The 27,151-nt window shown below is 41.4% G+C and overlaps 1 protein-coding gene across 1 annotated transcript; it reads left to right on the top strand.

Moving 5' to 3' along the window:
- The first annotated feature begins 984 nt into the window (after nt 1–984).
- LOC133633431 (keratin-like protein KRT222) lies at nt 985–24,984 on the top strand. Its single transcript, XM_062025957.1, has 5 exons — nt 985–1,023; nt 2,915–3,135; nt 17,665–17,888; nt 17,966–18,068; nt 23,721–24,984. Exons 1-5 carry the CDS (start codon nt 985–987, stop codon nt 23,929–23,931), a joined length of 798 nt encoding a protein of 265 aa, XP_061881941.1. The 3' UTR covers nt 23,932–24,984.
- The last annotated feature ends 2,167 nt before the right edge of the window (nt 24,985–27,151 follow it).

Raw genomic sequence — 27,151 nt, 5'->3', positions numbered from 1 at the left:
CCAGAACGAGGGGGAAAAGTAGCGGCTTATAGTCCGGAAATTACGGTACTCTGTTTTCACTTGCGAGGCATCTTTTTGATAGCATTGTGTTGCATTGTATCTTTCTTTTTCTCTACACGCCTCTGTCAATCCTTCTGGCACTTAGGACCAGGCATTCAATTAACTTTTCTGATCGGTCACTTTAAATGTCTACTGCAGGGGTGTCAAACTCATTTTCATTGAGGGCCACGTCGCAGGAATGGAAGCTTTCAGAGGGCCGCTTTTTAAAAATTAATCTACATTAGTGTTTTTCAACCACTGTGTCTAGTGTGTCGTGAGATACAGTCTGTGTATCTAATTTGCAAAGACTCCTCCCACCCCCACCAAGGACTGTTTTCACTGCTGGACTCTAAAAAGAGGTTCTGCAGCCTCCGAAGCAGAACCTCCAGGTTCTGTAACAGCTTCTTCCCTCAGGCCGTAAGACTCTTGAACGCATCATAATAATCCCCTCAATCCCCCCCAAAATGGATTTACTCGCTGTAATAAAAAGACAATATAACATACATCCATAAACAAGGATGCATATGCAAAACTGCAATATAGGGTATTGTTTTGTTTCATCTGACATATCATGGACAAAGATAAGCCCTTCTGGAGGAAAGTTCTGTGGTCAGATGAAACAAAAACTGAGCTCTTTGGCCAGAATACCTTTGTCCCTCAACACTGTCCCTCTGTCGCCCCGCAGAGCCTCGACCTGCTTTATATGTCTTGAAATTAACCTTGAATTGGCGCGATAAAAATAAAATTGACTGGACTTGGGTAGTGAAGTGAATTATGTTTGTATAGCGCTTTTCTCTAGTGCCTCAAACCCATTATCTAAGTTACATTTAAACCAGTGTGGGTGGCACTGGGCGCGGGTGGTTGAAGTATCTTGCCCCAGGACACAACGGCAGTGACTAGGATGGCGGAAGCGGGGATGGAACCTGGAACCCTCAAGTTGCTGGCATGGCTCCTCTAGCAACCGAGCCACACCTCCCCTACCAGGTTTTTTTTTTTACATGGTTCTCAATAGACTTAATAACCTAAAGACACAAATATTGTATGCACTACTGAGGTTAATTATATCATGTACAATTTTCTTATATGATTGGAAATAGCATGTGTTTGAATCCTTTGGTGGATTATTCTACTAAGATCAACAGTGCATATGTCAAACACAGCTTGTCCAGAGAGGGGGTTTACCACCCCAAGACATTGAGGAACTTAAAGGCCTACTGAAATGATTTTTTTTTATTTAAACGGGAATAGGAGATCCATTCTGTGTGTCATACTTGATCATTTCGCGATATTGCCATATTTTTGCTGAAAGGATTTAGTAGAGAAAATCGACGATAAAGTTCGTAACTTTTGCTCGCTGATAAAAAAAAGCCTTGCCTGTACCGGAAGTAGCGTGACGTCACAGGAGCTAGTATTCCTCACAATTCCCATTGTTTACAATGGAGCGAGAGATTCGGAGCGACAAAGCGACGATTACCCCATTAATTTGAGCGAGGATGAAAGATTCGTAGATGAGGAACGTTACAGTGAAGGACTGGAGAGGCAGTGATGGACGTATCTTTTTTCGCTCTGACCGTAACTTAGGTACAAGCTGGCTCATTGGATTCCACACTCTCTCCTTTTTCTATTGTGGATCACGAATTTGTATTTTAAACTACCTCGGATACTATATCCTCTTGAAAATGAGAGTCGAGAACGCGAAATGGACATTTAAAGTGACTTTTATCTCCACGACAATACATCGGTGACACACTTAGCTACTGAGCTAACGTGATAGCATCATTCTCAAATGAAGATAGAAACAAAAGAAATAAACCCCTGACTGGAAGGATAGACAGAAGATCAACAATACTATTAAACCATTTACATGTAACTACACGGTTAAAAAATTCTCAGCCTGGTAAGGCTTAACAATGCTGTTGCTAATGACGCTAAGGCTAATTTAGCAACTTAGCAACCGGACCTCACAGAACTATGATAAAAACATTAGCGCTCCACCTACGCCAGCCAGCCCTCAACTTCCCTCAACAGCCGTGCTCACCTGCGTTCCAGCGATCAACGGCGTGACGAAGGACTTCATCCGTGGGTTTGGCGGCAAGCATCGGCTAGGCGTAGTAAGTAGTCCTTGTTGTGTTGCTGTAAGTATTGTACTTAGCCGCTAATACACCGATCGATCCCACCTACAACGTTCTTCTTTACAGCCTCCATTGTTCATTAAACAAACTGCAAAAGATTCACCAACACAGATGTCCAGAATACTGTGGAATTTTGTCGAAGAAAACAAGCGGTTTCTGTATCGGGTCCGATGGGGTCCGACCATTTCCGTTGATTTTGTGACGTCACGCGCATAAATCATATCCAAAGGAAGTTTTCTCAACTGGAAGTGTGGCGGGAATTTTAAAATTGCACTTTATAAGTTAACCCGGCCGTATTGGCATGTGTTTCAATGTTAAGATTTCATCATTGATATATAAACTATCAGACTGCGTGGTCGGTAGTAGTGGCTTTCAGTAGGCCTTTAAGGGACAACAGCAGTTGGGCTTTAGGAGACATAATAAAGGACATTAGCAACATTTGGTAGTAGGCGCCACAGATAGGGGAAGAGGATAGTGATCGGAGGTTTCATCCGACTCAAACTGATCACAGAAAATAGGCTGATTGGTGAAGCAACAAACTGGGTGTTGGCCAGACTGCCCGGCACCAAGACTAGACCAGAAGAGTTGAGGTCTACAGGAAAGAGATTCAGGTCCTGTCTGAGGCTGCTGAAACAAATAAAGCTTTTTGTTCGACGATTTCTCTTGGCATCTCCTTGGCTCATCGCCCATAACACGACCACACTACAAAAGTATATGTTTATTGACTCTTTCTTCTTTTCCAGGAGAAAGGCCTGGAAAACTCCCTGCAGCAGAGCCAGCAGCTGTACTCCACCCAGCTGCAGGAACTTTCCCAGGTGATCACTGGGCTGGAGAGCGAGCTGGAGGAGGTGAGGGGCGGACTGGCCACCCAGCGTCAACGCCACAGCCAGATGCTCGACACCAAGATAAGGCTGGAGCGAGAGATTTCCACTTACAGAAGACTGCTGGAAGGGGAAGAAGGCAGGTAAGGTGGAGACTGTGGTAACCGCTCTAACAACAACAATGCTGCGCCCGCAACAACTCAAGCATGCACACACTCGTACACACACCAAAACAATCCAACCTTTGAATTTGATTCTGTGATGCTTAGGGTTGCAAAGGGGTGGAATGTTTTCGGTAAATTTCCGGAAACTTTCCGGAAACTTTCCGGAAATTTACCACGGGAAGTTAAGCTCGGGAAGTTTGGAGATTGTGACCATTTTTTGATTATTCGAAGTTGGACACCGTCCATCTTAATCTGTAGAATAAGATGAGAAGCTTGTAAAACACAAATGCAATGCCACACACAGATATAATAGTCAGCTAAACAATTGGAGTAGTCTTTAAAAATATTTGACTGATGGACAAATGAATAGCAATAGGCTAGATGAATAAATGAACACTCAATCAGCATGCTAAATCAAACTATAACCTACATTCTTGTATGGCAACAGAATGGCTAGCAGAACAGAAGGCAGAGGAAACTACACCTTTTGATTTAGTAATTGCTGGTTGAACTTTACAGATCACAAAAAAGGTCAATTCGGATCGCTAACGTTGTTAGCATAAATTAATGGATTTAACATAGAGAAAATTAGCATCACGGCTAACGGAGAAATATTTTCGGTTCGTTATGAGACTGTGGTGGTACATAAACCTAGCTAGCTAGAGATATTGGCCCCAAAATCATTTAACAAGCACAGGAACAGCTAGCTAGCTTGAGTGGAAGTCTGCTGGAGTAGTCTACAGTCATACAGTAACAAGCAATTACACCTCTATTAAACTTAAATACCATAGATCAAATATATTTACCTCTGTAATATCATCAACACTTACCTGACTGGATGAAGTCCTTGGGCTCAAATACTAGTGTGGCCTCAATATCAATCAATCAATCAATCAATGTTTATTTATATAGCCCTAAATCACAAGTGTCTCAAAGGGCTGTACAAGCCACAACGACATCCTCGGTACAGAGCCCACATACGGGCAAGGAAAACTCACCCCAGTGGGATGTCAATGTGAATGACTATGAGAAACCTTGGAGGGGACCGCATATGTGGGTAACCCCCCCCCCACCCCCCCTCTAGGGGAGACCGAAAGCAATGGATGTCGAGTGGGTCTGACATAATATTGTGAAAGTCCAGTCCACAGCGGATCCAACACATCAGCGAAAGTCCAGTCCATAGTTGGGCCAGCAGGAACCATCCCGAGCGGAGACGGGTCAGCAGCGTAGAGATGTCCCCAACCGATGCACAGGCTAGCGGTCCACCCCGGGTCCCGACTCTGGACAACCAGCACTTCATCCGTGGCCACCGGACCTGTGCAACTCCCCCTCCATAAGGGAGAGGGGAGCAGAGGAGAAAAGAAAAGAAAAGAAACGGCAGCTCAACTGGTCTAAAAAGGGAGTCTATTTAAAGGCTAGAGTATACAAATGAGTTATAGTCATATCAATAGCCCTGCTGTAGTGTGTAGCATGCTGGGAATTATCTGCGCATGTGATGGAAGAATGCACTGCACATGTGATGGAGGAATGCACAGTTCAGGGTTGAAATTCAACGGAATTTGCATTAAATCAGGTTGTTTGAGCTAATAATCATGCTGCAAGATCTAGCATGTTGCATTCAATGTTTATTCCCATTACTTTCCCATTAATTCCCGTTAATTCCCATATATTATTGTTTATTCCCACGGAAAGTTTCCAACTTTGAATATTCCCGAAATGTTGCCACCCCAGTGATGCAACACGTCTGAGCTGTTTAATTGGGGGGTGTTATGTGCGTAGTACAAAATACAGGAAAAACACACACTCTCCAAATAACTTAATAACACAAAGATAAAGTGGATGGCAAAAAGTGTACTTGTAGAAAAAGCAAGGCCATCAACACTCGTGTCCTTCTAATAATTTTAATATAAACTGCGTAGGCGCTACCAAACACAGTCCGGTTTCGACAGTGTCTTCGTCAGTGTGCCTTCTTTTCTCTGAGTGTTATGTTCCTCTCTTATTTACCTCAGATAGTCCACTTTCACTAGTCATAGACCTCAGTAAAGGGTGCACATCTCCTCCTAAAGCTGGTCACTGGCACGACCAGAACAGGACTCTGAACACAGATGCAAGATTTTCAGAAACAGATATTTATCCTGAACAGGGCAGGGGTTAAAAAGGGAGAAACAAAAACAGGCTATCAAACCAGACCTCACCTGACCACTAAACTTACTAAAAATATCAATAACTCAAAACGCTCTGGAGGGAAAAAGGTGCTATGAACAAAAACTACTAGGTGGAACAAAAGGTGGAACAAAAGGCGCTCCAATGGAGGCGATGCTAGGAAGCTAATCTTACCTGGCAAAACTTTCAAACCAAAATACTCTCGTGGATCCAAAAAGGTATACAAAACGTGGCTATAGATGTGGATAATACCGTGGCAAAGGAACGCTGGAGGTACGCACAAGAAGATACGAGACATTTATACACATGAGGGAGGGTGACACAGGTGGGCACAATCAGGCAATCAGGAAAGACGTCAGACCAGTGATACAGGAGGAAGGGCAAGTGGTCTGAAACGAGAGGGAGAGGCAGCATTTCAAAATAAAGCGGGAAATGACAGGACAACATGAAACCAGACGAAACCCAGACAAGACTTCACCCAGGTGTGACAGTCACCTGCCTTGTCAAATTTTCCTGTGGCGTTTCGGAGGCCAACCGGCATGTTCAACATTCCTAAGCTTCCTAATTTAGGAAATTATACCGGGGCTGTCACTAAGGCCCCTTTTACACTAAGCCGGATAAGGTTACCCAGGGTAAATCCCACCTAACCTTATCCGTGTCCACACACAACAATCCCACCGTTCAAGACCCCCTGCCCCCTCCGTTCGCCGACTCAACGCGACCTAGTATGTGTATGCAACAAAATGCGCACTTCATAGTCACCTCTGACCTGGAAGTGTATCCTTACCCTGTGTTTCAATGTAGACTATCGCCACATTTCTTTTAACTGTAAACCTTGCTTGCCTCACCATCAGCAGCTGTTAGACTATTGTAGTGAATCACACCTGAGTCATCATACATGAATCGTATCTTTAATGGACGTGTGTAAGTAAACAATGTGATAAAGAACATTTTACAACAACCAACAACAAGACACTGTGCTTGTAGGTTGTAATTGGCGGTTGAACTTGACGGTAGCAACCACTTAATGGCTTTTACAATAGTTATGGAGTACAAAACTAGACGTTGAGTAATCGCTAGACAATAACTGACAGTCTGCTTTGCCAATGCAAATGCATTCGCCATTTTTCGTAGTCTTCCCTCGTCCACGCATTGTCGTTGTCTCTCCTTCGACAAATGGACGAAGTTTTTCGCTAAGTACAATCACAGCTGACCTGGACATTCGAAAGTTCTCTTGCCATTCCTCTGACACGACACACTCGTCGACAAACTTATCCCAACAAGCTGCCGTTCTTCCAGGGCTTATCCAAAACCGTCGCTCAACATTGCCATGTTGCCGTCTGAGATGTGTTGTATCCCAAATAGCTGCAAACGCCCGTTTCCTTCTCTTAAGGTACGGATGTGTGATTTCCAAAAGCGTCTGTACATGTAGAAGAAGGAGAAACACGGGCATGTCTGGATGATCAATCAATCAATGTTTACTTATATAGCCCTACATCACAAGCGTCTCAAAGGGCTGCACAAGCCACAACACCATCCTCGGCTCAGATCCCACATCAGGGCAAGAAAAAACTCAACCCAATGGGATAACAATGAGAAACTTTGGAGGGGACCGCAGATGCGGGGACACCCCCCCTGGGCGACCGGTGCAATGGACGCTGAGTGGATCTAACATAATATTGTGAGAGTCTAGTCCATAGTGGATCTAACATAATAGTGAGAGTCCAGTCCATAGTGGATCTAACATAATAGTGTGAGAGTCTAGTCCATAGTGGATCTAACATAATATTGTGAGAGTCCAGTCCATAGTGGATCTAACATAATAGTGAGAGTCCAGTCCATAGTGGATCTAACATAATATTGTGAGAGTCCAGTCCATAGTAGATCTAACACAATAGTGAGAGTCCAGTCCATAGTGGGGCCAGCAGGAGACCATCCCGAGCGGAGACTGGTCAGCAGCGCAGAGACGTCCCCAACCGATGCACAGACGAGTGGTCCACCCCGGGTCCCGACTCTGGACAGCCAGCACTTCATCCATGGCCACCGGACCTGTGCCTCCTTCGTGGAGGGGGGCAGAGCAGAAAAGAAACGGCAGATCAACTGGTCTAAAGGGGGGTCTATTTAAAAGCTACAGTATACAAATGAGTTTTAAGATGGGACTTAAATGCTTCTACTGAGGTAGCATCTACTTGAGCCCGAATAGAAAACGCTCTATAGCCCGCAGACTTTGTTTGGGCTCTGGGAATTACTAACAAGCCGGAGTTCTTTTAACGCAGATTTCTTGCCGGGACATATGGTACAATACAATCGGCAAGATAGGATGGAGCTAGACCGTGTAGTATTTTATATGTAAGAAGTAAAACCTTAAAGTCACATCTTAAGTGCACAGGAAGCCAGTGCAGGTGAGCCAGTATAGGTATGTATATGTATTTATGTATATAAAGGTATATACAGTATAGGCGTAATATGATCAAACTTTCTTGTTCTTGTCAAAAGTCTAGCAGCCGCATTTTGTACCAACTGTAATCTTTTAATGCTAGACATAGGGAGGCCCAAAAATAATACGTTACAGTAATGGAGACGAGACGTAACGAACACATTAATAAGGATCTCAGCGTCGCTAGTGATGATTCGCCTCCATCTTTTTAGTGGTTGCCGCCGAGTTACCGAACGGGTTGTTATCAAGCTGGCTTTCTGACTTCACTTCCTCTCCGAACTCAGTTTGTAAACGATCAATGAGTCCATTCAGAGCTAAGAGCCGGAGATTCAAGAAATACATGGCGCACTTACCCGTGTAAAAAATTGTCCGAGGAGGGGGACATTAAACGCTGATTTAGTGTGGCTGAAACGAGGCTTAGACTAAATTAGTATTAGTTTAAGGGGTTATCCGGCTTAGTGTAGACATAGCCTAAATAATGCTGACTTTACCCTGAAGGGACAAGCATGGCGTGTTGATGCTTGAAGCAACGTACAAACTCAACAAAGCAGGACCCATCAATCAAAGTGTCTCCACAGAACACTTTTAGCTGGAAACGGTGAAGATATGTGCCGTTTCAGACTTTTATTCCTACGAAAACGGCGTTTTTAGTGGTCATAAACAAAGGTTTTTGGGAAAAGCCTCCAGAGTGGGAAGGGCTTAAAACTCCGGCGTTGTTGTTTCATTGGGGCGAAGGAAGCCGCCAGAGTACCCGAGAATGATGACGTCGGCACGCGCAACAGCTGTTAACGACAAAGCTGTGATTGTGATGTACAGTAGTTACTACTGTTACCATCAGGGAACCAAACCTTGTCTTCATCCATCAACTCGACATGCAGTACAGACACTAAACACATGTCAAATTTTTTTTAAATTCATCACTGTCAAGCTCGGGCTACCAGAAGAACGAGTGCTTGTTTGTCTCCTTTACTAAAACCAGTGTTTTACCGTTATATACTGTACTATTATGTGCTAGTGATGTTTAATACTCGAACTTTGTTAAAAGTGTGGACTGACAGCATTATTCACGTGTGAATAATATAAATACAGTCTATTATACAGCATTATTCACATGTGAATAATATAAATACAGTCTATTTATACAGCATTATTCACATGTGAATAATATAAATACAGTCTATTATACAGCATTATTCACATGTGAATAATATAAATACAGTCTATTATACAGCATTATTCACATGTGAATAATATAAATACAGTCTATTATACAACATTATTCACATGTGAATAATGTAAATACAGTCTATCATACAGCATTATTCACATGTGAATAATATGAATACAGTCTATTATACAGCATTATTCACGTGTGAATAATATAAATACAGTCTATTATAGAGCATTATTCACATGTGAATAATATAAATATAGTCTATTATACAGTATTATTCACATGTGAATAATATAAATACAGTCTATTATACAGCATTATTCACATGTGAATAATATAAATACAGTCTATTATAGAGCATTATTCACATGTGAATAATATAAATACAGTCTATTATACAGCATTATTCACATGTGAATAATATAAATACAGTCTATTATAGAGCATTATTCACATGTGAATAATATAAATATAGTCTATTATACAGCATTATTAGCATGTGAATAATATAAATACAGTCTATTATACAGCATTATTCACATGTGAATAATATAAATACAGTCTATTATAGAGCATTATTCACATGTGTGAATTGTGAATTACATTTATATAGCGCTTTTTCTCAAGTGACTCAAAGCGCTTTACATTGTGAAACCCAATATCTAAGTTACATTTAAACCAGTGTGGGTGGCACTGGGAGCAGGTGGGTAAAGTGTCTTGCCCAAGGACACAACGGCAGTGACTAGGATGGCGCAAGCGGGGATCGAACCTGCAACCCTCAAGTTGCTGGCACGGCCGCTCTACCAACCGAGCTATACCGTCCTGACTAGGATACCTTCTAACATTATATTGTGTGAATAATATAAATACAGTCTATATGCAGCATTATTCACATGTGAATAATATAAATACAGTCTATCATACAGCATTATTCAAATGTGAATAATATGAATACAGTCTATTATACAGCATTATTCACATGTGAATAATATAGATACAGTCTATTATACAGCATTATTCACATGTGAATAATATAAATACAGTCTATTATAGAGCATTATTCACATGTGAATAAAATAAATACAGTCTATTATACAGCATTATTCACATGTGAATAATATAAATGCAGTCTATTATACAGCATTATTCACATGTGCATAATATAAATGCAGTCTATTATACATTCAAGTACAGTCAAAAAGGAACATATGCATTATACAGTCTGATGTATAATGCATATTTAGCAGCACATTTTTGCTTTAGTCCAGGGGTGTCAACCATACGAACAGGTTTTATCCGCTCCGCAAGATGATTTTGCCAAGTATTAAAATTAGCTGACATTTTTGGTTGAAAGAAACTTGTCAGGTTCAAACACCGATGACATCTATTAAACAAGACAAGAAGCAAGGAATTAAACAGAGACATAATTAAATTTGGCTCAATTGAGGAGAAACGCGTGCACCTGTACCCTTGCACAGTGTCACCACGCTCTGACGAAAGATTGTACGCCTCCTCTTTTATTTGGACTTTCCCTGATTACATGGTGACAGCTGTTTCTAAGGGGCGGGGTCGTAAACAGCCATCGCCTCTGTCACAAAACTGTTCAAAGAAAAGGTCGGTTCAAAGAAAAGGTCGTAAAACAGTTCAAAGAAGAGGTGCCTGGAGCTTGGCAGGTCATGCTTTCCTCCGCTTTGTAGATCTCGGGTCAAGACAAAATCTTTCTGTGGATTACAATACATCAAAGAAACAGAACACCTTCATGTGGCTTCCCATCCTACACAGTGGAGTTTACAAGCCTTCTGCTTGGTAGGATCAAAGACAGCTTTTGTCCTCTCACGCGGCGAGCTGAACTCAATGTAACGCAAAGTTTGTGATAACTTAGATACCATTATTTTGACAAAACTGCCCTTTTAAATGTGTCCACTGGATGTCGCAATAGCAATTATTTGTATCCCCTGCCGCAGGGGTGCGCATGACTTCAGAGGGGGCGGAGCTATGGGCCCGGTTAAGATAGAGGACTGTGGACACATTATCTGGGCGCACATAAATATGCTGATATAACATGTATCCTCTTCTAACTGTAATTCATGAAATTAGTCAAAATTCACAAGTTTTGTTGTAAATAATGCTACGTGTGTACAGAAATAAACCACATGATGCTAGTACACCAGTTAAGGAAAATGAGGAAATTACATTAACAACATCCTGTAATTGGATTTTGATATTATTATGTATTACATCTTCTGATGGATTAAAATTTTACTCCAATAAGAGCATTTTAAAACTTATTTGACTGATGAAGATTATCAAATCATTAAATCAGACATGATAAATCACGACAAATGAAGATAGACTACTATGAACAGCAACATGTAAGTGGAAAAAAACAAAAACATTAAGATTTTTATGTTTTCAGATTGTGCTTGTTCTATTTTTTAAACAAAGCAAACAATCTGAAATTGTCTTTATTTTTAAGTTATCATGCCGTGATTTTACCAGTCCGGCCCACTTGGGAGTAGATTTTCCCCCTGGGCTAAAATGAGTTTGACACCCCAGCTTTAGTCCACTCCAAGAGGCAAACTATCGCAGATGTGAGAGTATCAATCAATGTCAATCAATGTTTATTTACATAGCCCTAAATCACGAGTGTCTCAAAGGGCTGCACAAGCCCCAACGACAGCCCTCGGCTCAGATCCCACATTGGGGCAAGGAAAAACTCAACCCAATGGGACAATGAGAAACCTTGGAGGGGACCGCAGATGTGGGGACCCCCGCCCCTGGGCGACCGGTGCAATGGACGTTGAGTGGATCTAGCATAGTATTGTGAGTCGAGTCCATAGTGGATCTAACATAATAGTGTGAGAGTCCAGTCCATAGTGGATCTAGCATAATATTGTGAGTCGAGTCCATAGTGGATCTAACATAATAGTGTGAGAGTCCAGTCCATAGTGGATCTAACATAATAGTGAGAGTCCAGTCCATAGTGGATCTAAAATAATAGTGGGAGTCCAGTCCATAGTGGATCCAAAATAATAGTGAGAGTCCAGTCCATAATGGATCTAACATAATATTGTGAGTCCAGTCCATAGTGGATCCAACATAATATTGTGAGTCCAGTCCATAGTGGATCTAACATAATAGTGAGAGTCCAGTCCATAGTGGATCTAACATAATATTGTGAGTCCAGTCCATAGTGGATCTAACATAATAGTGTGAGAGTCCAGTCCATAGTGGATCCAACATAATATTGTGAGTCCAGTCCATAGTGGATCTAACATAATAGTGAGAGTCCAGTCCATAGTGAATCTAACATAATAGTGAGAGTCCAGTCCATAGTGGATCTAACATAATATTGTGAGTCCAGTCCATAGTGGATCTAACATAATAGTGAGAGTCCAGTCCATAGTGGATCTAACATAATAGTGTGAGAGTCCAGTCCATAGTGGATCCAACATATAGTGTGAGAGTCCAGTCCATAGTGGATCTAAAATAATAGTGAGAGTCCAGTCCATAGTGGAGCTAACATTATAGCGTGAGAGTCCAGTCCATAGTGGATCTAACATAATATTGTGAGTCCAGTCCATAGTGGATCTAACATAATAGTGTGAGAGTCCAGTCCATAGTGGACCCAACATAATATTGTGAGTCCAGTCCATAGTGGATCTAACATAATAGTGAGAGTCCAGTCCATAGTGGATCTAACATAATAGTGAGAGTCCAGTCCATAGTGGATCTAACATAATATTGTGAGTCCAGTCCATAGTGGATCTAACATAATAGTGCGAGAGTCCAGTCCATAGTGGATCTAACATAATAGTGTGAGAGTCCAGTCCATAGTGGATCCAACATAATAGTGTGAGAGTCCAGTCCATAGTGGATCCAACATAATAGTGTGAGAGTCCAGTCCATAGTGGACCTAAAATAATAGTGAGAGTCCAGTCCATAGTGGATCTAACATTATAGCGTGAGAGTCCAGTCCATAGTGGATCTAACATAATATTGTGAGTCCAGTCCATAGTGGATCTAACATAATAGTGAGAGAGTCCAGTCCATAGTGGATCTAACATAATAGTGTGAGAGTCCGGTCCATAGTGGATCTAACATAATAGTGAGAGTCCAGTCCATAGTGGATCTAACATAATAGTGAGAGTCCAGTCCATAGTGGATCTAACATAATAGTGAGAGTCCAGTCCATAGTGGGGCCAGCAGGAGACCATCCCGAGCAGAGACAGGTCAGCAGCGCAGGGATGTCCCCAACTGATGCACAGGCGAGCGGTTCACCCCGGGTCCCGACTCTGGACAGCCAGCACTTCATCCATGGCCACCGGACCTGTGCCCCCCCCCCCCCCCCCCCCCCGCCCCCGCCCCCTCACGAAGGAGAGGGGGGCCGAGCAGAAAAGAAACGGCAGATCAACTGGTCTAAAAAGGGGGTCTATTTAAAGGCTAGAGTATACAAATGAGTTTTAAGATGGGACTTAAATGCTTCTACTGAGGTAGCATCTCTAACTGGGCATTCCATAGTACTGGAGCTCCAATAGTAAGGATCCGAGGGAAGCTGTAAACTGAGGCGAGTTCCAGTGAATGAAGGATATTCGGGGACTCCCGGTCAACATTCTCTTGCTATTTCACAGTTTTGTAATTAAGAGTGAAGCCTAGTCGTCTGTCCAAACACAAGAGTCACGTTCTTTAAACGCATCTGCCATCCATTTTTTTTTTTTTTTTTTTTTAATGTGTGAGTGGAGAATATAACTTTATGCATGTGCGTGGTTTCTTCTTCTATGGTTCTGCTGGTTCCAGGGGCTTTGTTTGCTTACAGCGCCTTTTAAGGCGGATATGACTCACTATTAGAGATGGCCGATAAATGCTTTAAAATGTAATATCGGAAATTATCGGTATCGGTTTCAAAAAGTAAAATGAATGACTTTTTAAAGCAAGTATACTAGAGTCTAGTATACTCTGGACTGAAGCTGTGTGCCTTCATTGTTTTTGAAGCTGTTGTTTTGAGGCCTGTTTAGAAAAAATAAAAAAATAATGCACTTTGTGAAAGTCAAAGTATAGTATTTCCCAGAGTTGTAGTGGGTATCAGGATTATCTCAGGGAGAGCATGTCCCAAATTCCAAGCTGTTTTGAGGCATGTTAAAAAAAAAAGAATGCACTTTGTGACCATGTTGGCACTTTTTTCCATAACTGGAGTTGAAGTTGTTCTCTTGTTTTGGAAAACCTTGTTTTTGATTGATTGATTGATTGATTGAAACTTGTATTAGTAGATTGCACAGTACAGTACACATTCCGTACAATTGACCACTAAATGGTAACACCCCAATAAGTTTTTCAACTTGTTTAAGTCGGGGTCCACGTTAATCAATTCATGGTAAAGTTACATTGTTTAATGCATCCAGCGGGGCATCACAACAAAATTAGGCATAATAATGTGTTAATTCCACGACTGTATACATCGGTATTGGTTGATATTGGAATCGGTAATTAAGAGTTGGACAATGTCGAAATATCGGATATCGGCAAAAGAGCCATTATCGGACATCTCTACTCAGTACTCACTATTGATGGGACACTTTGGGGACGCTTTTTTTAAATTTTTTAACCAAAAAAAACAAAAACGAAACACAAGCGTTTCTATGGGCACATGACCCAAGTGCCGATCAAGCGTTTCTGCAGTAAAGTGACTCAGTGAAGATCCTGTTTAATCTTGCAAGGTTGTTTGATGATCTCAGAATGCCTCCGACATGCCATAGCAAGCATAATTAATGAAGAAAGTGGATGATCACAGTTCTTCTATTGGCAGTTTTCATACCGCAGGTGTTAAAACGGAAGTACTCGCGCTCGACAATCGACTGTTTCCAGTCTTATCTTGAGTGCCTCGATACAGTGGAATTGCGTGGTCTGGAATTGGCAGCTATTAGTGAGTGGGCAAACCCATAAATCCTGACAGATCCCAGCATGGAAAGTTAAAAGGGTAGACCACGAACACACCCCTTTGTTTTTGACTATACAGACTTGTTTGGACTTGGTTTTTACCTTTGCAACAGTCTTTTGGAAATAAAACAAAAACTGCTTTGTTTGGTTTTCAACATCCATTTCTTGCCAAAATAACAATGGGAAGTACAAACCCCGTTTCCATATGAGTTGGGAAATTGTATTAAATTTAATTATAAACGGAATACAATGATTTGCAAATCCTTTTCAACCCATATTCAATTGAATGCACTACAAAGACAAGATATTTGATGTTCAAACTCATAAACTTCATTTTTGTTTTGCAAATAATAATTAACTTAGAATTTCATGGCTGCAACACGTGCCAAAGTAGTTGGGAAAGGGCATGTTCACCACTGTGTTACATCGCCTTTCCTTTTAACAACACTCAATAAACGTTTGGGAACTGAGGAAACTAATTGTTGAAGCTTTGAAAGTGGAATTCTTTCCCATTCTTGTTTTATGTAGAGCTTCAGTCGTTCAACAGTCCGGGGTCTCCGCTGTCGTATTTTACGCTTCATAATGCGCCACACATTTTCGATGGGAGACAGGTCTGGACTGCAGGCGGGCCAGGAAAGTACCCGCGCTCTTTTACTATGAAGCCACGCTGTTGTAACACGTGCTGAATGTGGCTTGGCATTGTCTTGCTGAAATAAGCAGGGGCGTCCATGAAAAAGACGGCGCTTAGATGGCAGCATATGTTGTTCCAAAACCTGTATGTACCTTTCAGCATTAATGGTGCCTTCACAGATGTGTAAGTTACCCATGCCTTGGGCACTAATACACCCCCATACCATCACACATGCTGGCTTTTCAACTTTGCGTCGATAACAGTCTGGATGGTTCGCTTCCCCTTTGGTCCGGATGACACGATGTCGAATATTTCCAAAAACAATTTGAAATGTGGACTCGTCAGACCACAGAACACTTTTCCACTTTGCATGAATCCATCTTAGAGGATCTCGGGCCCAGAGAAGCCGGCGGCGTTTCTGGGTGTTGTTGATAAATGTCTTTCGCTTTGCATAGTGGAGTTTTAACTTGCACTTACAGATGTAGCGACCAACTGTATTTAGTGACAGTGGTTTTCTGAAGTGTTCCTGAGCCCATGTGGTGATATCCTTTAGAGATTGATGTCGGTTTTTGATACAGCGCCGTCTGAGGGATGGAAGGTCACGGTCATTCAATGTTGGTTTCCGGCCATGCCGCTTACGTGCAGTGATTTCTCCAGATTCTCTGAACCTTTTGATGATATTATGGACCGTAGATGTTGAAATCCCTAAATTTCTTGCAATTGCACTTTGAGAAACGTTGTTCTTAAACTGTTTGACTATTTACTCACGCAGTTGTGGACAAAGGGGTGTACCTCGCCCCATCCTTTCTTGTGAAAGCCTGAGCATTTTTTGGGAAGCTGTTTTTCTACCCAATCATGGCACCCACCTGTTCCCAATTAGCCTGCACACCTGTGGGATGTTCCAACTTTATCAGTATTTATTGCCACCTTTCCCAACTTCTTTGTCACGTGTTGCTGGCGTCAAATTCTAAAGTTAATGATAATTTGCACAAAAAAAATGTTTATCAGTTTGAACATCAAATATGTTGTCTTTGTAGCATATTCAATTGAATATGGGTTGAAAATGATTTGCAAATCATTGTATTCCGTTTATATTTACATCTAACACAAATTCCCAACTCATATGGAAACGGGGTTTGTAAATTTGCTGTCGACTTCAACTCAATTCGAACGAGTCTTTGGGATCGGATAGGCAGAGTATGTTTTGAATGAATGAGAAGTTCTTAACCTCTTCAATCTCATTTGCCCGATCACGATCGTTCAACAAAGAAGTCAATGTTTTGTTTGGATATCGTAGCATAGAGATGTGTCAGCAAAAAAAAAAACGTCTAGAACTGGTGTCACAAAAAATATATTGTGTAATCCCCCTGGAATCCAACCTACTTTCCTAACCTTCTCTGCCACGCCTTCATGCACTTCTGAAAGGGTTCCTCGGCAGCTCCATCGTCACGACCATATTGAATGTGTCCACATCCTTAAAATAGATCCACCAGATAACCCTTTTGAGCTTGGGAACGTGGCAAAAATCCCACAGAGCCACGTCGGGTGAGTAAGGAGTAGGGTTGCAAAATTGGAACACCCAACTGTGCCCAAGACCCAACCTCTGGGCTAAAGATTTTAGGTTGTCCTGAAGAATTTGGAGGTAATCCTCCTTTTTCACTGTCCCATTTAAAGCACCAGTTCCATTGGCAGTAAAACAGGCCCAGAGCATAATACTAATCGCTGAACTGCACCAATTTTGTCAAGAGGAGTGGTCAAAAATTCAAGCAGAAGCTTGTGGATGGCTACCAAAAGCGCCTTATTGCAGTGAAACTTACCAAGGGAAATGTAACCAAATATTAACATTGCTGTATGTATACTTTTGACCCAGCAGATTTGGTCACATTTTCAGTAGACCCCCCTTCACCCCCACAACCCCCTTCACATCCCACCCCCCCGGACTGTAAATAATTCAATGTATATACTCTGATGATTAACTTGTGTGTTGACTGTATTATGCTGATAGTACATACTTGTACCATGAATTGATTAACGTGGACTTAAACAAGTTGAAAAACTTATTCGGGTGTTACCATTTAGTGGTCAATTGTACGGAATATGTACCGTACTGTGCTATCTACTAATAAAAGCTTCAACCAATCAATCAAACGTACTTACATCATTTGGCAGGTACACAGGCCGCACCAGGCAGCCGATGAGTCTACAGCCCTGGGGCTCATCTTCGACAGAGTCTAAGGAAAACGGGCTGGAGATAAGTTTTAGTGACGCCACAATCACCCCAGATGAACCAAAGTCAGAGCCACTGCCTGAAACTACTTCGATTCTACCAGAATACCACAAATCAAAGGACGGTTCAACCCTCCAACGGCCACAGAGCCTTGTCATACTCACAGGTAAGGCATACACGCACACAGAAAACACAAATATTACTCATATCTAGCCATGATTCACCCTCAATGTGTTTTCTCAGAGCCGGAGCAAGACAGGGAATTGGCGATTTCCACTGTGAAAACTCAGGAGGTTCTCCAAGGTAACGTCGTGCAGGAAAGTGCAGAGGGCCACGGCATTGTCGAGTAAGTACCGATGTCGACCTGACGTCAGCGCTTGGGGTACCAAACAGCTCACTCTACGAATAAGAACTCTTCTTCTAGCTTTTTTCATTTAAAACGTGGTTTTCTGCTTGCCTCGCAGACTAAAGCTCTAATTCTTCGAAGTTACACCGGCAGTAGGTTCACTAAATTGTAATAACTCACCAACCCCTAGTGTCTTTCCCGCCTACACGTTAAATTCTTTCCTTGGCGTACACACATAGTCTGCTGCTTAAGATTCTTCAGGGTGAGTCATCTTCCATTTGCATGGGAACTTTTCTATCCTTTAATTACTTCTGTTTGATGTTTCGCTACCCACGAGGTGTGGCTTCTTCAAGGTGTGGCACGTACTGTTGTCACATCAGACATGGGTGGAATTGTTTTGCGTAAATACCTCGAGCATCGGAAGCTGCGTGCAGACATTTGCCAGTCAACTCGCATGACCTCACACATGTTGTCGACTTGACGACACATAATGATTATGGTATGCCTGTTGCCTGGACTGAGTTGATTTAAAGGGCTGTCAGTTCCCAGCACATATGAGTGTCATTACCCTGCACATACAGTACTTCAGAAAATAGTCTGCAGAGAACTCTGCTGCTTAATAAACACATGTTCCCTGATATAAAAAATGTACAAATCGATCCTGAATAATTGTTATGACTAGTATAAGTTGAACATAGTGTTTCCTAACATGTCTGACTTCTACAGCCAAACACAATATACTGGTCCTTAGGAGTGTGATCTATGATTAGATCAGGAGTCCTCAAACTTTGTGGTCAAAAGTTGACATACACTTGTAAAGAACATAATGTCATGGCTGTCTTAAATTTCCAATATATTTTAGGGCTGCAACTAACGATTAATTCGTTAATCGATTAATCTGTCGATTATTACTTTGATTAATCGATTAATAATCGGATAAAAGAGACAAGCTACATTTCTATACTATCCAGTATTTTATTGGAAAAAAACAGCATACTGGCACCATACTTATTTTGATTATTGTTTCTCAGCTGTTTGTAAATGTTGCAGTTTATAAATAAAGGTTCATTAAAAAAAAAAAAAAAAATTGTATTAAAAAATTAAAAATAAAACTCTGCGCATGCGCATAGCATAGATCCAACGAATCGATGACTAAATTAATCGGCAACTATTTTAAAAATCGATTTTATTCGATTTAATCGATTAGTTGTTGCAGCTCTAATATATTTCTACAACTCTTTTTTTTTGTTTTGTTATGGAGTGATTGGAGCACATACTTCTTGGTCACAAAAAACGTTCATGAAGTTTGGTTCTTTTATGAATTTATTATGAGTCTACTGAAAATGTGAGCAAATCTGCTGGGTCAAAAGTATACATACAGCAATGTTAATATTTGGCAAGTTTCACTGCAATAAGGCGCTTTTGGTAGCCATCCACAAGCTTCTGCTTGAATTTTCGACCACTCCTCTTGACAAAATTGGTGCAGTTCAGCTAAATGTGTTGGTTTTCTGACATGGACTTGTTTCTTCAGCATTGTCCACACGTTTAAGTCAGGACTTTGGGAAGGCCATTGTAGTGGATTGTCCGAAGCTTAAACAGGCAACAAAAGTAGTTTAGTACAACAAATTTATTTACCCATTATCAGAAGTGCAGGTTGAATTAAGTTGGCCGTGCAGACAGACCACATGTTACTCCGGAGCAAACAAGACACACACAAGCCAAAATCACTGTCCAGTTCCGGTGTTCTGCCATTTTTTATATGTCTCTTGTGCGTCATTGTTTGTTATCTAAATGCGTCAATGTCTTGTTGTTTTCCCTATCTGTTCCATAACAACTCGAATCCTTTAGACAGTCAACACATTCTGTAGACAGGTTGGCACGACTTAATATTCACTTTTGTCCCACAACTGGTCCATTCAATGGCACAAAATACAAGAGAATTGAAAATGAGCGGACATTCTTAAAAGACAAGAAATATAGGTCAAAAGGTCAGAAATTCTACGACACCATTCTAAAACCTTAATTCTAGCCTGATTTAGCCATTCCTTTACCACTTTTGACGTATGTTTGGGGTCATTGTCCTGTTGGAACACCCAACTCTGCCCAAGACCCAACCTTCGGGCTGATTATTTTAGGTTGGAAGTAACCCTCCTTTTTCATTGTCCCATTTACTCTCTGTAAAGCACCAGTTCCATTGGCAGCAAAACAGGCCCAGAGCATGATACTACCACCACCATGCTTGACGGTAGGGATGGTTTTCCTAGGATTAAATGCCTCACCTTTTCTCCTCCAAACATATTGCTGGGTATTGTGGCCAAACAGCTCCATTTTTTTTTCATCTGACCACAGAAATTTCCTCCAGAAGGTTTTATCTTTGTCCATGTGATGTCAGATGTCTTATATTATAGTGTGGTATTTGTCTAATTTTCTAATATTATATAGTGGTAATTGGTAAACATATTCACCCATCAAGACTTCCGTTTCGTGGGTTAAGGGTGAACAATGCTGACAACAACATGGCGTAATCTTGGCACTATCTTGACCGCAACAATCAGGGTGACCAACTTTTGACAGAACTACTTTTTGAGGCACTTCGACTCTCGCCTCATCAATCACCCATCTCCACATTGGTGAGCCCTTGGTGTGAGAAACAACGGCGCTTAGCGGGACTCGATGGGACCCGCCACGCCACTTAATGCTAACAACGGTACGCTTCATCTTCGACGTCAATAACACAGCTCTACATGATATTAGTGAGCCTTGTGAGCGGCGTGGAATGAAAATGTAGAATTTTGACCTATTTAACTCATACCTACTGTATATGTTATATGTATCAATATAAAAGTATATGTGACCACCGACCCAAACTAAATTGTTTTGCTAGCATCCAGGCTAACAACTTGCTAATAACAATCTAAACAATAGCTTTCCCTTCACACCTTTTAAGGCTTATGATTTTTTTGTGATAAAACCCCTGAGTCAAACAATACTGAGGCGCTGGATGGTTACAATTTGACATATATACATATTTTAATATGGTTTCTGTAGGACAAACATGACACAAACCTTCCTAATTGTAATAAATCCCACTGTTTATGTTAAACATGCTTCACTGATGAGAGTATCTGGCGAGCGCCGTTTTGTCCTATTCTCGCCGGTCATTGAACTCACCGTAGTTTGTTTACATGTACAACTTTCTCCGACGTTGCCACAGAAAGACGTGTTTTATGCCACTCCTTCTTTGTCTCATTTAGTCCGCCAAAAAGTTGTTGCTGTGCGTGAATGCACAAAGGTGAGCTTTGTTGATGTTATTGACTTGTTGGAGTGCTAATCGGGCATATTTGGTCAGTGCATGACTGCAGGCTAACTGATGCTAACATGCTATTTAGGCCAGCTGTATGTACATATTGCATCATCATGCCTCGTTTGTAGGTATATTTGAGCTCTTTTGACGTGTTTTTGGGGTCATTGTCCTGTTGGAACACCCAACTGCGCCCAAGACCCAACCTCCGGGCTGATGATTTTAGGTTGTCCTGAAGAATTTGAAGATAATCCTCCTTTTTTTAATTGTCCCATTCACTCTCTGTAAAGCACCAGTTCCACTGGCAGCAAAACAGGCCCAGAGCATAACACTACCACCACCATGATTGACGGTAGGTATGGTGTTCCTGGGATTAAAGGCCTCACCTTTTCTCCTCCAAACATATTGCTGGGTATTGTGGCCAAACAGCTCAATTTTTGTTTCACGTCAGAAGTGGTAAAGGAATGGCTAAATCAGGCTAGAATTAAGGTTTTTGAAAGGCCTTCCCAAAGTCCTGACTTAAACGTGTGGACAATGCTGAAGAAACAAGTCCATGTCAGAAAACCAACAAATTTAGCTGAACTGCACCAACTTTGTCAAGAGTAGTGGTCAAAAATTCAAGCAGAAGCTTGTGGATGGCTACCAAAAGCGCCTTATTGCAGTGAAACTTGCCAAGGGACATAACCAAATATTAACATTGATGTATGTATACTTTTGACCCAGCACATTTGCTCACATTTTCAGTAGACCCTTAATAAATTCATAAAAGAACCAAACTTCACGAATGTTTTTTTGTGACCAACAAGTATGTGCTCCAATCACTCTATCACAGAGGTCACCAACGCGGTGCCCGCGGGCACCAGGTCGCCCGTAAGGACCAGATGAGTCGCCCGCTGGCCTGTTCTAAAAATAGCTCAAATAGCAGCACTTACCAGTGAGCTGCCTCTATTTTTTAAATTCTATTTATTTACTAGCAAACTGGTCTCGCTTTGCCCGACATTTTTAATTCTAAGAGAGACAAAACTCAAATAGAATTTGAAAATCCAAGAAAATATTTTAAAGATTTGGTCTTCACTTGTTTAAATAAATTCTTTAATTGTTTTACTTTGATTCTTATAACTTTCAGAAAGACAATTTTAGAGAAAAAATACAACCTTAAAAATGATTTTAGGATTTTTAAACACATATACCTTTTTACCTTTTAAATTCCTTCCTCTTCCTTACTGACAATTTAAATCAATGTTCAAGTAAAAAAAAATTTTATTGTAAAGAATAATAAATACATTTTAATTTAATTCTTCATTTTAGCTTCTGTTTTTTCGACGAAAAATATTTGTGAAATATTTCTTCAAATTTATTATGATTGAAATTCAAAAAAAATATTCTGGCAAATCTAGAAAATCTGTAGAATCAAATTTAAATCTTATTTCAAAGTCTTTTGAATTTCTTTTAAAATTTTTGTTTTGGAAAATCTAGAAGAAATAATGATTTGTCTTTGTTAGAAATATAGCTTGGTCCAATTTGTTATATATTCTAACAAAGTGTAGATTGGATGTTAACCTTTTTAAAATTTGTCACCAGAATTCTAAAAGTAATCTTAAATCAGGAAAAATTACTAATGATGTTCCATAAATTCTTTTTTTAATTTTTTCAAAAAGATTCGAATTAGCTAGTTTTTCTCTTCTTTTTTTCGGTTGAATTTTGAATTTTAAAGAGTCGAAATTGAAGATAAACTATGTTTCAAAATTTTATTGTCATTTTTTTCATGTTTTTTCCTCTTTTAAACCGTTCAATTAAGTGTAAATATCATTAATTATTAATAATAACATAGAGTTAAAGGTAAATTGAGCAAATTGGCTATTTCTGGCAATTTATTTAAGTGTGTATCAAACTGGTAGCCCTTCGCATTAATCAGTACCCAAGAAGTAGCTCTTGGTTTCAAAAACGTTGCTGACCCCTGCTCTATCACAGACAAATAAGAGTTGTAGAAATGATTGGAAACTCAAGACAGCCATGACATCATATTCTTTACAAGTGTATGTAAACTTTTAACCACGACTGTATATAAGACTTTTTATTTTTTTCGGCTCCAGACAGATTTTTTTTCTTGTATTTTTGGTCTAATATGGTTCTTTCAACGATTTGGGTGGCCTACCCCTGCTCTGGAGAATACTCTGTATAGGTGAGCTCTGATCCTAATTTGTATACCACAATTTAAGAGAGAGTGCCCTCTGGTGGTGAGATGTAAGGAGTGCACCAACAAGCCCCGTTCTCCTGTACACTGCATGTGTGTGAAAGAAGTAGTAGTCATATGTCGTAATCAACTTTGATTGACATCTGTGTGCACGCAGGACGGAAAACATCGACAGGGTCATCAAGCAGTGGGAGAGTTCTTTCTTCAGGGGGAATCCCAACCTCCGGAGGAAGTCCGTGTCCCTGCGCTTCGACCTGCACATGGCAGCGGCAGACTTGGGCTGTGCTCAGACCAAACAAGACAGCCTCCCCGACGTCGAAGTGCGTCTCATCATGAAAAGATCCCGCAGCGCCGCAACCACACCCTAACTGCGGATTGGTACGGCGCCGGACGACCGCATCTCCTGCCTTGTCTGATGTTTCCATAGGCCGGATTCCGAAATCGCGACATCAATTGACGCTGAAAATGAAGGTTGGATGTGATTTCTTTCCACAGAACTTCACTCACGTTGGAATAGCATGAGCCATACCTTTTTTTTTTTTTTTGGGCTAATATTTACAGCTTCATACACCTCAGTGACTTCTAGCAAGCTTCTGGTTGAATTTTTGACCACTCCTCTTAACAAAATTGGTGCAGTTCAGCTAAATTTGTGGGTTTTCTGACATGGACTTGTTTCTTCAGCATTGTCCGCACGTTTAAGTCAGGACTTTGGGAAGGCCGTTCTAAAACCTTAAATCTAGCCTGATTTAGCCATTCCTTTACCACTTTTGACGTGTGTTTGGGGTCATTGTCCCAACTGCGCCCAAGACCCAACCTCCGGGCTGATGATTTTAGCTTGTCCTGAAGAATTTGGACAATTTACTCTCAGTAAAGCACCAGTTCCAGTGGCAGCAAAACAGGCCCAGAGCATAATACTACCACCACCATGCCTGACGGTAGGTGTGGTGTTCCTGGGTTTAAAGGCTTAATTGGGATGAATATTTACGGCTGAATACACCTCAGTGACGGTGCTCCAAAAAGAGACATTTGAATGCATTTCAACTCACAATTCTGGATTAGAAAAGATGACAGAATCTGTAAGCAAGGAGTGCAGAAACGAGCAAGAAAAACACCATCCAGCGAAAATTATTTGCCGGGGCGTGGGCGGGACTGAGCAAATGTTTGCCTATCAGCATCGGCCAATGTACAGTAATAATCATCTCTGTACCATGACTTCACCCTCTGCACAATCAATAGTTAGACAAATCCTATACAATGTAGGATCATTTATACATTGGCAAACAAACATCCTGCACTACCCCTGATGTGCATTGTCTCACTGCCTCTTACAGCCAGCAGGTGGCGCTATTCTGTTATTTTATTTTCAATCAAAACGGTATAATAAGCTACATTAAAGTTAAAATCCCAACGATAGTAACACACACTCTAGGTGTGGTGAAATTATCCTCTGCATTTGACCCCATCCCCTTGTTCACCCCCTGGGAGGTGAGGGGAGCAGTGAGCAGCAGCGGTGGCCGCGCTCGGGAAATCATTTGGCGATTTAACCCCCGATTCCAACCCTTGATGCTGAGTGCCAAGCAGGGAGGTAATGGGTCCCATTTTTATAGTCTTTGGTATGACTCGGCCGGGGGTTTACACATTTTGACCACAAAGCCACTGAGCAGGTTTATACATTATACACAGTCTGTGGTAGTTACCTCCCTCGGGAGGTTATATAGTCATTGCCCTTGGTTTGTCTGTCAGTTAGTTAGTTAGCTAGTTAGCTGACTAGTTCGCTGGTCCGTTTGCATTTGCGGCTGCTGGTCTTTCAAGTCGGGGAGGCTCATTTTTAGCTGCTCTATGATCATAAATACAGTGTCTGATAACAAATAAAAGATGCTAGATTTTGAAAATAAACAAAGATCACTTACATCATTTAAAAATTCACATTAGGTCAGGAAAAAACACAGAGGCTCGTTCATCCCGACAGGCCTGTTTCGCAGGTTTCCCCGCTCTTCAGGGGAGTTTATTGAAGCGTCTGTGGTCGTTACGTATGTATAGGGTACATTACATGGGGGGGTGTGGCCATTGTTACGCAGTAGTGCCTTGCTTCTGTGCCGGCATGATGAGACCAGTTCGTTACGTTTGAATTTTAACATTTAAAAATGTTTTAAATCTCCATATTAGTTTGGAACAACGGAATAATGTTTTAAAAAAATGCTCTAGCATAGTGGTTCTTAACCTTGTTGGAGGTACCGAACCCCAGCAGTTTCATATGTGCATTCACCGAACCCTTCTTTAGTGAAAAATAAAAGTTTTGTTTTTTTTAAATTCAAGACAAAGTTATATGTTTTTTTTACTGGTGCACAAAATGAACCACAACAAATTACACACCTGCAAATCAGATGGAAAATTAGAGGAAACATTGTTTAGGGGTATCCATAATACGCCGATAGGGAGAAGTTTTTATCTACACGATGAGTCGGGTGTGTCTTGACCTCCGCCGAACCCCTGAGGCCGACTCAGCGAACCCCTAGGGTTCGAGCGAACCCAGGTTAGGAACCACTGCTCTAGCAGCAGTCTATATTTTTAGATTGCTGATTCGCTCATTTTGCTCGCAAACAGAGACCTCCAGAGACGCCGACCAAGTCGACCAAGTAAGTTGCATCAGCTGTTGCCAAAGTACATGATTCTGAACACATTTGAACGCATTCTAGAGAATATTTAGTCAATAAAATGTCAACACAAAAGTAAATACCACGTATTTTTAAGTCATTTTAGGGGAAGACGAACTTCCCTGTCAGTCTTAGAGCAATCGTCACAGTTAAAAAAGTTAGTTGTTTAGTCATCTATATAACTCAAAAAGGTATGGAACTTTCAGGAAACATAGATGAAATATATGTTCTGCTTGATCTGGATCATTTCTACAAGTGTTTGTTTCTGTGTTTGCTTGTGGCCCCACGGACACAGACAAAGACAGTGGATGGTTCACTGGTGTCCACCACAGAAGACGTTATGGGCGGATTTGTTCAGAAATGGGATAAGGAACAAGTGATTACATTTTGGGGCTGATCTGGATCATCGTATCAAGTCAGGAGGTGGGGCCTAGCGGAGGTCTGCGCTCTCTGAGTGCTTCTCTAGTGTTTTTACTGTATCACATACTTAGTCCTGAGCAATTTCAAATTGGGTGTGCATGTAAATTGTTCTCAAAATACGCCAATTTTAGGCTTCTGGTTTGATCATTTGGCATTTTTCCAACTGGCAACACTGTTGCCCATCATCCATCCATCTTCTTCCGCTTATCCGAGGTCGGGTGGCAGGGGCAGCAGTCCAAGCAGAGAAGCCCAGACTTCCCTCTCCCCAGCCACTTTGTCCAGGTCCTCCTGGGGGATCCCGAGGCGTTCCCAAGTCAGCCAGTCTTCACAACCTGTCTTGGGTCTTCCCCGTGGCCTCCTACCGGTCGGACGTGCCCTAAACACCTCCCTAGGGAGGCGTTCGGGTGGCATCCTGACCAGATGCCCGAACCACCTCATCTAGCTCCTCTCCATGTGGAGGAGCAGCGGCTTTACTTTGAGCTCCTCCCAGATGGCAGAGCTTCTCACCCTATCT

The sequence above is a fragment of the Entelurus aequoreus genome, linkage group LG18 (genome assembly GCF_033978785.1).
Source record: "Entelurus aequoreus isolate RoL-2023_Sb linkage group LG18, RoL_Eaeq_v1.1, whole genome shotgun sequence".
Lineage (NCBI taxonomy): Eukaryota > Metazoa > Chordata > Actinopteri > Syngnathiformes > Syngnathidae > Entelurus > Entelurus aequoreus.
Note: the sequence above shows the minus strand (reverse complement) of the source record. Positions and strands in the feature narration are given on the sequence as shown.

Bases quoted from the DNA above. Each gene is read 5' to 3' on its own strand.
- LOC133633431 (XM_062025957.1), top strand. From the start codon at position 985: ATGGCTCCTCTAGCAACCGAGCCACACCTCCCCTACCAG. The intron at 3,136-17,664 runs GTAAGGTGGAGA...ATCATTTGGCAG, and splicing joins CTGGAAGGGGAAGAAGGCAG to GTACACAGGCCGCACCAGGC. The intron at 17,889-17,965 runs GTAAGGCATACA...GTGTTTTCTCAG, and splicing joins GAGCCTTGTCATACTCACAG to AGCCGGAGCAAGACAGGGAA.